This window comes from Rhinoderma darwinii, chromosome 1, assembly GCF_050947455.1.
Source record: "Rhinoderma darwinii isolate aRhiDar2 chromosome 1, aRhiDar2.hap1, whole genome shotgun sequence".
Taxonomy (NCBI): Eukaryota; Metazoa; Chordata; class Amphibia; order Anura; family Rhinodermatidae; genus Rhinoderma; species Rhinoderma darwinii.
The window spans coordinates 592,083,711-592,097,204 of record NC_134687.1 but is presented as its reverse complement, the minus strand read 5'-3'; the positions used below and the strand labels follow the sequence as shown (position 1 = coordinate 592,097,204).

The 13,494-nt window shown below is 38.2% G+C and overlaps 1 protein-coding gene across 1 annotated transcript in view; it reads right to left on the bottom strand.

Annotated features, from left to right (window-relative positions):
- The window catches only part of LOC142662133 (phospholipid-transporting ATPase ID-like), a 165,723-nt gene that overhangs the window by 10,154 nt on the left and 142,075 nt on the right, over positions 1-13,494 (bottom strand). Inside the window, exons 23-27 of the mRNA XM_075840116.1 lie at positions 13,112-13,335; positions 12,690-12,773; positions 12,332-12,577; positions 2,260-2,398; positions 1,916-2,046 (exon numbers count right to left, since the gene is read on the bottom strand). Coding sequence (XP_075696231.1) covers positions 1,916-2,046; positions 2,260-2,398; positions 12,332-12,577; positions 12,690-12,773; positions 13,112-13,335 — 824 coding nt within the window. The remainder of the gene's footprint in view (positions 1-1,915; positions 2,047-2,259; positions 2,399-12,331; positions 12,578-12,689; positions 12,774-13,111; positions 13,336-13,494) is intronic.

Genomic DNA, 13,494 nt, shown 5'->3' with positions numbered 1-13,494 from the left:
ATGAGGGACACTGTAGATTTTATGCTTCCTGTAAATTCCGGCACGAGTGCTCCTCTTGTGGAGGCTCCCATTCAGCGGGTGTAGGTCGAGGGGAGGACGCCAGTATGCGTGTCCGCGATGCTCCCGTGGTTAAACCGGTATCCCAAGTTGGCGGAAGCCGACCTGCTTAGAGTTGTTTTTTGTTTTGGTTTCTTGATTTTGTTTTCGGCGCATGCCGACTCGGTCTTGTCCCGGAATTTCGAGTCGGCCATGGAGTTTCCAGATGCCATTAGGGAGAAGGTGGCAAAAGAAGTTGAGCTTGGCCGGATGGCCGCCTATTTTCTGCTTTGCCCTTTCCTAATCTTAGGGTGTCGCCCCTGGGGGTGGTCCCTAAGAAGGAGCCTGGTAAGTTCCGTCTTATTCATCATCTGTCCCATTCTAAGGGGCGTTCGGTCAATGACGGAATTTACAGTGAGTTGGCGACGGTCTCCTATGTTTCGTTTGATCGGGCAGTCGACTTGGTATGTCGGGTGGGGGCGGGTGCCCTTATGGCCAAGTCCAATATTGCGTCCGCTTTTCGTTTGTTGCTTGTTCATGCGGATTGTTTTCATTTGTTGGGCTGTGCCTTGGAGGGGGTTTTCTATTATGACATGTGTTTGCCTATGGGCTGTTCGATTTCTTGTTATTATTTTGAGGTGTTTAGCTCATTTCTGGAATGGGCGGTGCGGGATCTCACTGGTTCTGGGTCAGTGACTCAGATGATTTTTGTTGTAGGCCCCACTTCATCTGGGCAGTGTCAGTTTTTGGCCACTATGGCCAGTGAATTGGGGTTATCTGATGCGGCAGTGCGGCGCATCGGTAGGTGGAAGTCGGATTGTTTTGCTGGTTATGTTCGCCCTGATCTTCTTTTGGATTAATTCAGTTTTCGTTTTAGGTCCAAAACCCTCTTTGTGGATTGTCGGGCACTCATATGTGTTCAGGGCGGAGCGTCGGGCTGCTATCCGCCCTGGTAGACGGTCGCTGGGCTTTGGAAATGCAGAAGTCTACTGGAGAGGCCTCCGAGGCCTGCGCTGGTTGCAGGTTCTGCCCGAAGTGGTCGACATCAGCCGGCATCGGATGGTGCCAACGGTTTTGGTTGTACATTTGGGGGGGAATGATCTGTGTTCGGTTAGGTTGGGTGAGTTGATTTAGCTGATCCAGTCGGATCTGGAGAGGTTTGCTTCCTTTCCCCGGTTAGCGCTAGTGTGGTCAGAGATTGTTCCTCGGTTGGTGTGGCACGGGGTTCGGGATGTGAATGCCATTGAACGGGGGAGGCGCCTCTTAAATACGGGGGTGTCTCGGTTCATCCGAGCTAGAAGTGGTGTGGTGGTTCGTCATCGGGAGCTGGAACGTGACAACAGGGGGTTGTACTTGCCGGACGGGGTTCACTTGACGGATATTGGATTGGACATTTTCTTGTCAGGGTTGCAGGATGGGGTTGAGCAGGCACAGTTTTTGTTGGGGGTCGGTGAGCCATGTAGGTGAGGAGTAAACGGTAGTAGAAGGGGATTTACCTACATGTCCTTGGTATAGGCAGGTATACGGGTTGTTCATTGACCTTTGTTAAGGTCATTTAGAGTTTATATTTTTGTCAAATGTTATTTTAAATATCTATTGTGTTAATAAAGCTGTGGCCGACCCCCGGGTAAACCCCACATTCAAAGAAGTTTAAGTGTCGGTGGTTAATTTATTTGAGGATATTTAAGTAGACTACCAGGGGTTATATTTTTGCTATATGCATACAGTCCTGTCGTTTACATTTGGTATGGGTCTTATCCATTGTTGCAGTCATGATTAACACAGCAGATAATATATGTGTCTGACACATGCTGAGACTTGTAGTTCTACCATGATTGCCCAGGGTTCATATGAACACAGATTTAAACAACTGACTTACCTTGTCACTGAACGTAGGTCTAAGCTGTGACCTCAGGAATCTGTAAGCCACCACTGGCAGGATGCAGAGCACCATGGTGAGGAAGATGGCGAACCAGATGCTGGGCTGGTTCAGAGAATTACGAGCTGTCCCTGGTCGAGGAGAGAACATGGCAGATTATATATATGTATAAATCCTACACCACTGGAATCACTCTAATTTATTATTCTTCCTGCCATTGAATATGATTAATTTTACAGATATAGCAAAAATGTGAGTAAGATGTTTATAAATGGAAGCAAAAATTTTTGGGTGAGGTCATGTACAAACAAGTAAGCAAGAAAAGTGCACCAATGTTTACTCACCAATGAAGGGAAACGAGCCCGTGAAGATCAGGTACATGCCATCACTGTACATGGTGAAACTAATGGCAAAAAACACAGCCATACTGCCCCAGATGAAGAACTGGTTGACTGCAGTCCAGTAAGTTGTATCCAGGCCAATCTAAGGAGGTAAAATGAGGACTGATGTGAGGGGGCTGGGAAGAGTGGCATAGCATCAGAACAATTACAAACTAAAACTTAAGGTACAGAATAATGACACACTGACACTTGGGGTACAGAATAATGACACTGAGAATTGGGGTACAGATTAATGACACACCGACACTTGGGGGTACAAGACAATGACATACTCAGGGCTGTATTTTCCACTAGGTACTGGAGGTTCAGCGATTAAGGTGGCACTTAGTGTTGTGGGGGGCACAATTGGGTCTTGAGCCCTTTGTTACAATAAATGACGGGAGCAAGGGAACCTATCAACTGCCTACATGGTACACGGTACACCACACGCTCGTAACACATTGATATCATGACATCAGTGCCCCTGCAGCAGAAAAGAAGAGGCAATGTTGGACTCCTTGTGGGAACAAGGATAGGTAAGTTTTGTGTATTAGCCACTATTATAAAGGTGAACTATTTTATATGAGGCACTTTAGAGAACCATAACTTCCTGTGCTTTGAGGGGCCGTCATTTTATGTGGGGTAATTTGAGGGGCTATAGTTTAATATGAGGTAATTTGAGGGGCTATAATTTTATGTATGTCACTTTTTTATAGAGGGCTCTTAGGTGGTTGTAATACTATATTGGACAATATGGGCGGCAATCATTTTATATAGGGCACTGTGGGGCTCATTTTATATGGCGCACTTTAGGAGCATTATATATGTGACATAATTATGTCTTAATTATGTAAACAATGTAGTATTTTAGAGGGGGCATTATATGAATGGCCCTATTCTTGGGGGAACATTATGCATAACACGAATATTTTGAGGGCTCTGTCTGCATGGCACCATTTATTTAGGGAACAAAATCTGTATTACAGTATTATTTGGGGGCACTATAGTAGCAGCACATAAGGCACAGTAATGGGGGCTGGCACTGTTAAAGGAGGCATAAGGATAGGGGGCTTGTGTTACTACAGAGGCGAGTCGTAGCTCAATGATCTGGGCCAGATGGAGAAGAATGGGAAAGCACAATCAGAGAAAACGTCACCTACGAGTCATTAAAATGAATTGGTATCTGACCAGGGTTTGGTTGTATTAGTCAGTTACCAAATGGTGGTATGATTCAGTAGGTGTCTGGTGATTTTATTCAGTAGCTGTATGGTGATATTATTCAGTAGGTGTATGATGATATTATTCAGTAGCTGTATGGTGATATTATTCAGTAGTTGTATGATGATATTATTCAGTAGGTGTATGGTGATATTATTCAGTAGGTGTATGGTGATATTATTCAGTAGGTGTATGGTGATATTATTCAGTAGGTGTATGGTGATATTATTCAGTAGTTGTATGATGATATTATTCAGTAGGTGTATGGTGATATTATTCAGTAGTTGTATGATGATATTATTCAGTAGGTGTATGGTGGTATTATTCAGTAGTTGTATGGCGATATTATTCAGTAGGTGTATGGTGATATTATTCAGTAGGTGTATGATGAGATTATTCAGTAGGTGTATGGTGGTATTATTCAGTAGCTGTATGGTGATATTATTCAGTAGGTGTATGATGAGATTATTCAGTAGGTGTATGGTGTTATTATTCAGTAGGTGTATGGTGAGATTATTCAGTAGGTGTATGGTGGTATTATTCAGTAGGTGTATGGTGGTATTATTCAGTAGGTGTATGGTGAGATTATTCAGTAGTTGTATGGTGATATTATTCAGTAGGTGTATGATGGAATTATTCAGTAGGTGTATGATGATATTATTCAGTAGGTGTATGGTGATATTATTCAGTAGTTGTATGGTGATATTATTCAGTAGGTGTATGGTGATATTACTCAGTAGGTGTATGGTGATATTACTCAGTAGGTGTATGGTGATATTATTCAGTAGGTGTATGTTGGTATTATTCAGTAGGTGTATGGTGAGATTATTCAGTAGGTGTATGGTGATATTATTCAGTAGGTGTATGGTGAGATTATTCAGTAGGTGTATGTTGATATTATTCAGTAGGTGTATGGTGATATTATTCAGTAGCTGTATGGTGATATTATTCAGTAGGTGTATGGTGGTATTATTCAGTAGGTGTATGGTGGTATTATTCAGTAGGTGTATGATGAGATTATTCAGTAGGTGTATGGTGGTATTATTCAGTAGCTGTATGGTGATATTATTCAGTAGGTGTATGATGAGATTATTCAGTAGGTGTATGGTGGTATTATTCAGTAGCTGTATGGTGATATTATTCAGTAGGTGTATGATGAGATTATTCAGTAGGTGTATGGTGTTATTATTCAGTAGGTGTATGGTGAGATTATTCAGTAGGTGTATGGTGGTATTATTCAGTAGGTGTATGGTGGTATTATTCAGTAGGTGTATGGTGAGATTATTCAGTAGTTGTATGGTGATATTATTCAGTAGGTGTATGATGGTATTATTCAGTAGGTGTATGATGATATTATTCAGTAGGTGTATGGTGATATTATTCAGTAGTTGTATGGTGATATTATTCAGTAGGTGTATGGTGATATTACTCAGTAGGTGTATGGTGATATTACTCAGTAGGGGTATGGTGGTATTATTCAGTAGTTGTATGGTGATATTATTCAGTAGGTGTATGGTGATATTACTCAGTAGGTGTATGGTGGTATTATTCAGTAGGTGTATGGTGGTATTATTCAGTAGGTGTATGGTGGTATTATTCAGTAGGTGTATGGTGATATTATTCAGTAGGTGTATGGTGGTATTATTCAGTAGGTGTATGGTGATATTATTCAGTAGGTGTATGGTGATATTATTCAGTAGGTGTATGGTGATATTATTCAGTAGGTGTATGTTGGTATTATTCAGTAGGTGTATGGTGAGATTATTCAGTAGCTGTATGGTGATATTATTCAGTAGGTGTATGGTGATATTATTCAGTAGGTGTATGGTGATATTATTCAGTAGGTGTATGGTGATATTATTCAGTAGGTGTATGGTGATATTATTCAGTAGGTGTATGGTGATATTATTCAGTAGGTGTATGGTGATATTATTCAGTAGGTGTATGGTGATATTATTCAGTAGCTGTATGGTGATATTATTCAGTAGGTGTATGGTGGAATTATTCAGTAGGTGTATGATGATATTATTCAGTAGGTGTATGGTGGTATTATTCAGTAGGTGTATGGTGATATTATTCAGTAGGTGTATGGTGATATTATTCAGTAGGGGTATGGTGGTATTATTCAGTAGTTGTATGGTGATATTATTCAGTAGGTGTATGGTGATATTATTCAGTAGGTGTATGGTGGTATTATTCAGTAGGTGTATGGTGGTATTATTCAGTAGGTGTATGGTGGTATTATTCAGTAGGTGTATGGTGGTATTATTCAGTAGGTGTATGATGATATTATTCAGTAGCTGTATGGTGATATTATTCAGTAGGTGTATGATGATATTATTCAGTAGGTGTATGGTGATATTATTCAGTAGGTGTATGGTGGTATTATTCAGTAGGTGTATGGTGGTATTATTCAGTAGGTGTATGGTGATATTATTCAGTAGGTGTATGATGATATTATTCAGTAGGTGTGTGGTGAGATTATTCAGTAGGTGTATGATGATATTATTCAGTAGCTGTATGGTGATATTATTCAGTAGGTGTATGGTGATATTATTCAGTAGGTGTATGGTGATATTATTCAGTAGGTGTATGGTGATATTATTCAGTAGGTGTATGGTGATATTATTCAGTAGCTGTATGGTGATATTATTCAGTAGGTGTATGGTGGAATTATTCAGTAGGTGTATGATGATATTATTCAGTAGGTGTATGGTGGAATTATTCAGTAGGTGTATGATGATATTATTCAGTAGGTGTATGGTGGAATTATTCAGTAGGTGTATGATGATATTATTCAGTAGGTGTATGGTGGAATTATTCAGTAGGTGTATGATGATATTATTCAGTAGGTGTATGGTGATATTATTCAGTAGCTGTATGGTGATATTATTCATAAGGGGTATGTTGGTATTATTCAGTAGGTGTATGGTGAGATTATTCAGTAGCTGTATGGTGATATTATTCAGTAGGTGTATGGTGATATTATTCAGTAGGTGTATGGTGATATTATTCAGTAGGTGTATGGTGATATTATTCAGTAGGTGTATGGTGATATTATTCAGTAGCTGTATGGTGATATTATTCAGTAGGTGTATGGTGGAATTATTCAGTAGGTGTATGATGATATTATTCAGTAGGTGTATGGTGGTATTATTCAGTAGGTGTATGGTGATATTATTCAGTAGGTGTATGGTGGTATTATTCAGTAGGTGTATGGTGATATTATTCAGTAGGTGTATGGTGGTATTATTCAGTAGGTGTATGGTGAGATTATTCAGTAGCTGTATGGTGATATTATTCAGTAGGTGTATGGTGATATTATTCAGTAGTTGTATGGTGATATTATTCAGTAGCTGTATGGTGATATTATTCAGTAGGTGTATGGTGGAATTATTCAGTAGGTGTATGGTGATATTATTCAGTAGGTGTATGATGATATTATTCAGTAGGTGTATGGTGATATTATTCAGTAGGTGTATGGTGATATTATTCAGTAGGTGTATGGTGGTATTATTCAGTAGGTGTATGGTGATATTATTCAGTAGGTGTATGGTGATATTATTCAGTAGGTGTATGGTGATATTATTCAGTAGGTGTATGGTGATATTATTCAGTAGGTGTATGGTGATATTATTCAGTAGGTGTATGATGGTATTATTCAGTAGGTGTATGGTGATATTATTCAGTAGGTGTATGTTGGTATTATTCAGTAGGTGTATGGTGAGATTATTCAGTAGGTGTATGGTGGTATTATTCAGTAGGTGTATGGTGATATTATTCAGTAGGTGTATGGTGATATTATTCAGTAGGTGTATGGTGATATTATTCAGTAGGTGTATGGTGGTATTATTCAGTAGGTGTATGGTGGTATTATTCAGTAGGTGTATGGTGGTATTATTCAGTAGGTGTATGGTGGTATTATTCAGTAGGTGTATGATGATATTATTCAGTAGCTGTATGGTGATATTATTCAGTAGGTGTATGATGATATTATTCAGTAGGTGTATGGTGATATTATTCAGTAGGTGTATGGTGGTATTATTCAGTAGGTGTATGGTGGTATTATTCAGTAGGTGTATGGTGATATTATTCAGTAGGTGTATGATGATATTATTCAGTAGGTGTGTGGTGAGATTATTCAGTAGGTGTATGATGATATTATTCAGTAGCTGTATGGTGATATTATTCAGTAGGTGTATGGTGATATTATTCAGTAGGTGTATGGTGATATTATTCAGTAGCTGTATGGTGATATTATTCATAAGGGGTATGTTGGTATTATTCAGTAGGTGTATGGTGAGATTATTCAGTAGCTGTATGGTGATATTATTCAGTAGGTGTATGGTGATATTATTCAGTAGGTGTATGGTGATATTATTCAGTAGGTGTATGGTGATATTATTCAGTAGGTGTATGGTGATATTATTCAGTAGCTGTATGGTGATATTATTCAGTAGGTGTATGGTGGAATTATTCAGTAGGTGTATGATGATATTATTCAGTAGGTGTATGGTGGTATTATTCAGTAGGTGTATGGTGATATTATTCAGTAGGTGTATGGTGGTATTATTCAGTAGGTGTATGGTGATATTATTCAGTAGGTGTATGGTGGTATTATTCAGTAGGTGTATGGTGAGATTATTCAGTAGCTGTATGGTGATATTATTCAGTAGGTGTATGGTGATATTATTCAGTAGTTGTATGGTGATATTATTCAGTAGCTGTATGGTGATATTATTCAGTAGGTGTATGGTGGAATTATTCAGTAGGTGTATGGTGATATTATTCAGTAGGTGTATGGTGGTATTATTCAGTAGGTGTATGGTGGTATTATTCAGTAGGTGTATGGTGGTATTATTCAGTAGGTGTATGGTGATATTATTCAGTAGGTGTATGGTGATATTATTCAGTAGGTGTATGGTGGAATTATTCAGTAGGTGTATGATGGTATTATTCAGTAGGTGTATGATGATATTATTCAGTAGGTGTATGGTGATATTATTCAGTAGGTGTATGGTGATATTATTCAGTAGGTGTATGGTGGTATTATTCAGTAGGTGTATGGTGATATTATTCAGTAGGTGTATGGTGATATTATTCAGTAGGTGTATGGTGATATTATTCAGTAGGTGTATGGTGATATTATTCAGTAGGTGTATGGTGATATTATTCAGTAGGTGTATGATGGTATTATTCAGTAGGTGTATGGTGATATTATTCAGTAGGTGTATGTTGGTATTATTCAGTAGGTGTATGGTGAGATTATTCAGTAGGTGTATGTTGATATTATTCAGTAGGTGTATGGTGATATTATTCAGTAGCTGTATGGTGATATTATTCAGTAGCTGTATGGTGGTATTATTCAGTAGGTGTATGGTGATATTATTCAGTAGGTGTATGATGATATTATTCAGTAGGTGTATGGTGGAATTATTCAGTAGGTGTATGGTGATATTATTCAGTAGGTGTATGGTGGAATTATTCAGTAGGTGTATGGTGATATTATTCAGTAGGTGTATGGTGATATTATTCAGTAGGTGTATGGTGGTATTATTCAGTAGGTGTATGGTGATATTATTCAGTAGTTGTATGGTGATATTATTCAGTAGGTGTATGGTGATATTATTCAGTAGGTGTATGGTGATATTATTCAGTAGCTGTATGGTGGTATTATTCAGTAGGTGTATGGTGATATTATTCAGTAGGTGTATGGTGATATTATTCAGTAGGTGTATGGTGATATTATTCAGTAGGTGTATGGTGGTATTATTCAGTAGGTGTATGGTGATATTATTCAGTAGTTGTATGGTGATATTATTCAGTAGGTGTATGGTGATATTATTCAGTAGGTGTATGGTGATATTATTCAGTAGGTGTATGGTGATATTATTCAGTAGGTGTATGGTGATATTATTCAGTAGGTGTATGGTGATATTATTCAGTAGGTGTATGGTGGAATTATTCAGTAGGTGTATGGTGATATTATTCAGTAGGTGTATGGTGGTATTATTCAGTAGGTGTATGGTGATATTATTCAGTAGGTGTATGGTGATATTATTCAGTAGGTGTATGGTGATATTATTCAGTAGGTGTATGGTGATATTATTCAGTAGCTGTATGGTGGTATTATTCAGTAGGTGTATGGTGATATTATTCAGTAGGTGTATGGTGATATTATTCAGTAGGTGTATGGTGATATTATTCAGTAGGTGTATGGTGATATTATTCAGTAGGTGTATGATGGTATTATTCAGTAGGTGTATGGTGATATTATTCAGTAGGTGTATGTTGGTATTATTCAGTAGGTGTATGGTGATATTATTCAGTAGGTGTATGGTGATATTATTCAGTAGGTGTATGGTGGAATTATTCAGTAGGTGTATGGTGATATTATTCAGTAGGTGTATGGTGATATTATTCAGTAGGTGTATGGTGATATTATTCAGTAGGTGTATGGTGATATTATTCAGTAGCTGTATGGTGATATTATTCAGTAGGTGTATGGTGGTATTATTCAGTAGGTGTATGGTGAGATTATTCAGTAGGTGTATGGTGGTATTATTCAGTAGGTGTGTGGTGATATTATTCAGTAGGTGTATGATGATATTATTCAGTAGGTGTATGGTGATATTATTCAGTAGGTGTATGGCGATATTACTCAGTAGTTGTATGATGATATTATTCAGTAGGTGTATGGTGATATTATTCAGTAGGTGTATGGTGATATTATTCAGTAGCTGTATGGTGGTATTATTCAGTAGGTGTATGGTGATATTATTCAGTAGGTGTATGGTGATATTATTCAGTAGGTGTATGGTGATATTATTCAGTAGGTGTATGGTGGTATTATTCAGTAGGTGTATGGTGATATTATTCAGTAGTTGTATGGTGATATTATTCAGTAGGTGTATGGTGATATTATTCAGTAGGTGTATGGTGATATTATTCAGTAGCTGTATGGTGGTATTATTCAGTAGGTGTATGGTGATATTATTCAGTAGGTGTATGGTGATATTATTCAGTAGGTGTATGGTGATATTATTCAGTAGGTGTATGGTGGTATTATTCAGTAGGTGTATGGTGGAATTATTCAGTAGGTGTATGGTGATATTATTCAGTAGGTGTATGGTGGTATTATTCAGTAGGTGTATGGTGATATTATTCAGTAGGTGTATGGTGATATTATTCAGTAGGTGTATGGTGATATTATTCAGTAGGTGTATGGTGATATTATTCAGTAGCTGTATGGTGGTATTATTCAGTAGGTGTATGGTGATATTATTCAGTAGGTGTATGGTGATATTATTCAGTAGGTGTATGGTGATATTATTCAGTAGGTGTATGGTGATATTATTCAGTAGGTGTATGATGGTATTATTCAGTAGGTGTATGGTGATATTATTCAGTAGGTGTATGTTGGTATTATTCAGTAGGTGTATGGTGAGATTATTCAGTAGGTGTATGGTGGTATTATTCAGTAGGTGTGTGGTGATATTATTCAGTAGGTGTATGATGATATTATTCAGTAGGTGTATGGTGGTATTATTCAGTAGGTGTATGGTGGTATTATTCAGTAGGTGTATGGTGAGATTATTCAGTAGGTGTATGGTGATATTATTCAGTAGGTGTATGGTGATATTATTCAGTAGGTGTATGGTGATATTATTCAGTAGGTGTATGGTGGTATTATTCAGTAGGTGTATGGTGATATTATTCAGTAGGTGTATGGTGATATTACTCAGTAGCTGTATGGCGATATTATTCAGTAGTTGTATGGCGATATTATTCAGTAGGTGTATGGTGATATTATTCAGTAGGTGTATGATGATATTATTCAGTAGGTGTATGGTGGTATTATTCAGTAGGTGTATGGTGGTATTATTCAGTAGGTGTATGGTGGTATTATTCAGTAGGTGTATGGTGATATTATTCAGTAGGTGTATGGTGATATTACTCAGTAGGTGTATGGCGATATTATTCAGTAGTTGTATGGCGATATTATTCAGTAGGTGTATGGTGATATTATTCAGTAGGTGTATGGTGATATTATTCAGTAGGTGTATGTTGGTATTATTCAGTAGGTGTATGGTGGTATTATTCAGTAGGTGTATGGCGATATTATTCAGTAGGTGTATGGTGATATTATTCAGTAGCTGTATGGTGATATTATTCAGTAGGTGTATGATGGTATTATTCAGTAGGTGTATGGTGATATTATTCAGTAGGTGTATGATGATATTACTCAGTAGGTGTATGGTGATATTATTCAGTAGGTGTATGGTGATATTATTCAGTAGGTGTATGGTGATATTACTCAGTAGGTGTATGGTGATATTATTCAGTAGGTGTATGGTGATATTATTCAGTAGTTGTATGATGAGATTATTCAGTAGGTGTATGGTGGTATTACTCAGTAGTTGTATGATGAGATTATTCAGTAGCTGTATGGCGATATTATTCATTAGGTGTATGGTGGTATGATACAGTCAATATGTGGTGGTAATATTTAGTCATGAGTGGTGGTGTTATTTGATCCTTGTATAGTGGTATTTGGTTGCTTATTTATGGCAATATTATTCTATATAAATTAGTGTTTGAGATAAGCAGTAGCGTAACTGCATAAATACATAACTTCCATTAACTAAATTCAGCCTCAGTGCCTAGGGCAGCGTGAGCTGTAAATATGGCCCTGGGTCGACACTTGGAATACAGAATAATGACACATTGACACTTGGGGTACAGGACAATGATCCACTAACACTTGTAGTGACAGGACACTGGCCTAGACTAATATGGCTGGGGACAACTGACTCACCTGTGCAGACACCACGAGCAGCAGGCTGGTCTGAGCCATCAAGGCAAAGGACTGGTAGTCAGATATAGCTCTACCATCATCTCTCACTGTGTCGTACAGGGCTCCATAAGGCACAAAGAACACAACAAGGGAGCTGTAAACGCCATGGATCACACACTTCACAAACTCCTTTTTATTGAAGTAAAGATTCTTCTGCCCTGGCTCATACAGCTGCGGATACTCCATGCTCCAGCGGTCGTCCACGTCCTGGTAACAGAATACAACAGTCTCAACTAAAATCTCATCATGATACAACACCCACTGATTTACCATGCAGAAGCTATAATGGTTTTGACTTTCATTTACAGTTCTTACTTACCTGATCAAACAGACTCATCCCCAGCACCGGTAGTGAGGTGTAGACCAGATTGTACATAGTGATGTACCATTCATCGTACACAGTCTGTAAAAACACAGCACAAAATGAGACACATGGCTGAGCTGAGGTGTAGTGTAGTGTACTGCACACAAGATGGCAGCACTGAACCACTATTGGAACAGCATAAGCCTCAGCTACATGTGCAGTAGTGGAAGGATTATGTGTGATTGTGTGCGATCAAATGTGATCAGCAGTACAATTATGTGATGGACAGACAGCTACCTACCCCCATTATATTAATTTGCTTCTATCAAATCATTAATTCTGAGTATATCTGACTTTTTTCTTTCATCTATAAAAAGATCACATAAATGGACGTACAAAAGAGCTTACAATCTAACTCACTGTTTTTGTTGTCTCACCTGAGCAGAGAAGCCACAGAAGAATCCATACCAGAAATGAACGAGAGTGAAGGTGAAATTCTTGTAGAAAAAGTATCTCAGGAACTGGCACATGCGGATATAGGACCAGCGGCCATGTACCAGCAATAGGCGCTGCAGGTATCGAAACTGGGCGAAGGAGAAGTCACTGGATAGCACAGCCTGCATTCCCTCCTGCCCGCTAATCCCCACCCCTATGTGAGCCGCTGGGGAAAGAGACAAGTGTCAGCTCTGTGGTTCCATACAAAAGTCTAAACAAATAAAAGCAATAGCAAATAATAACAGTGATGTTGCCAGCAGAAACCAGGCATATTCCAGTGGTCACTTTTCTAGTGCATTATTATTAATAAATGCCCCCCAATCTG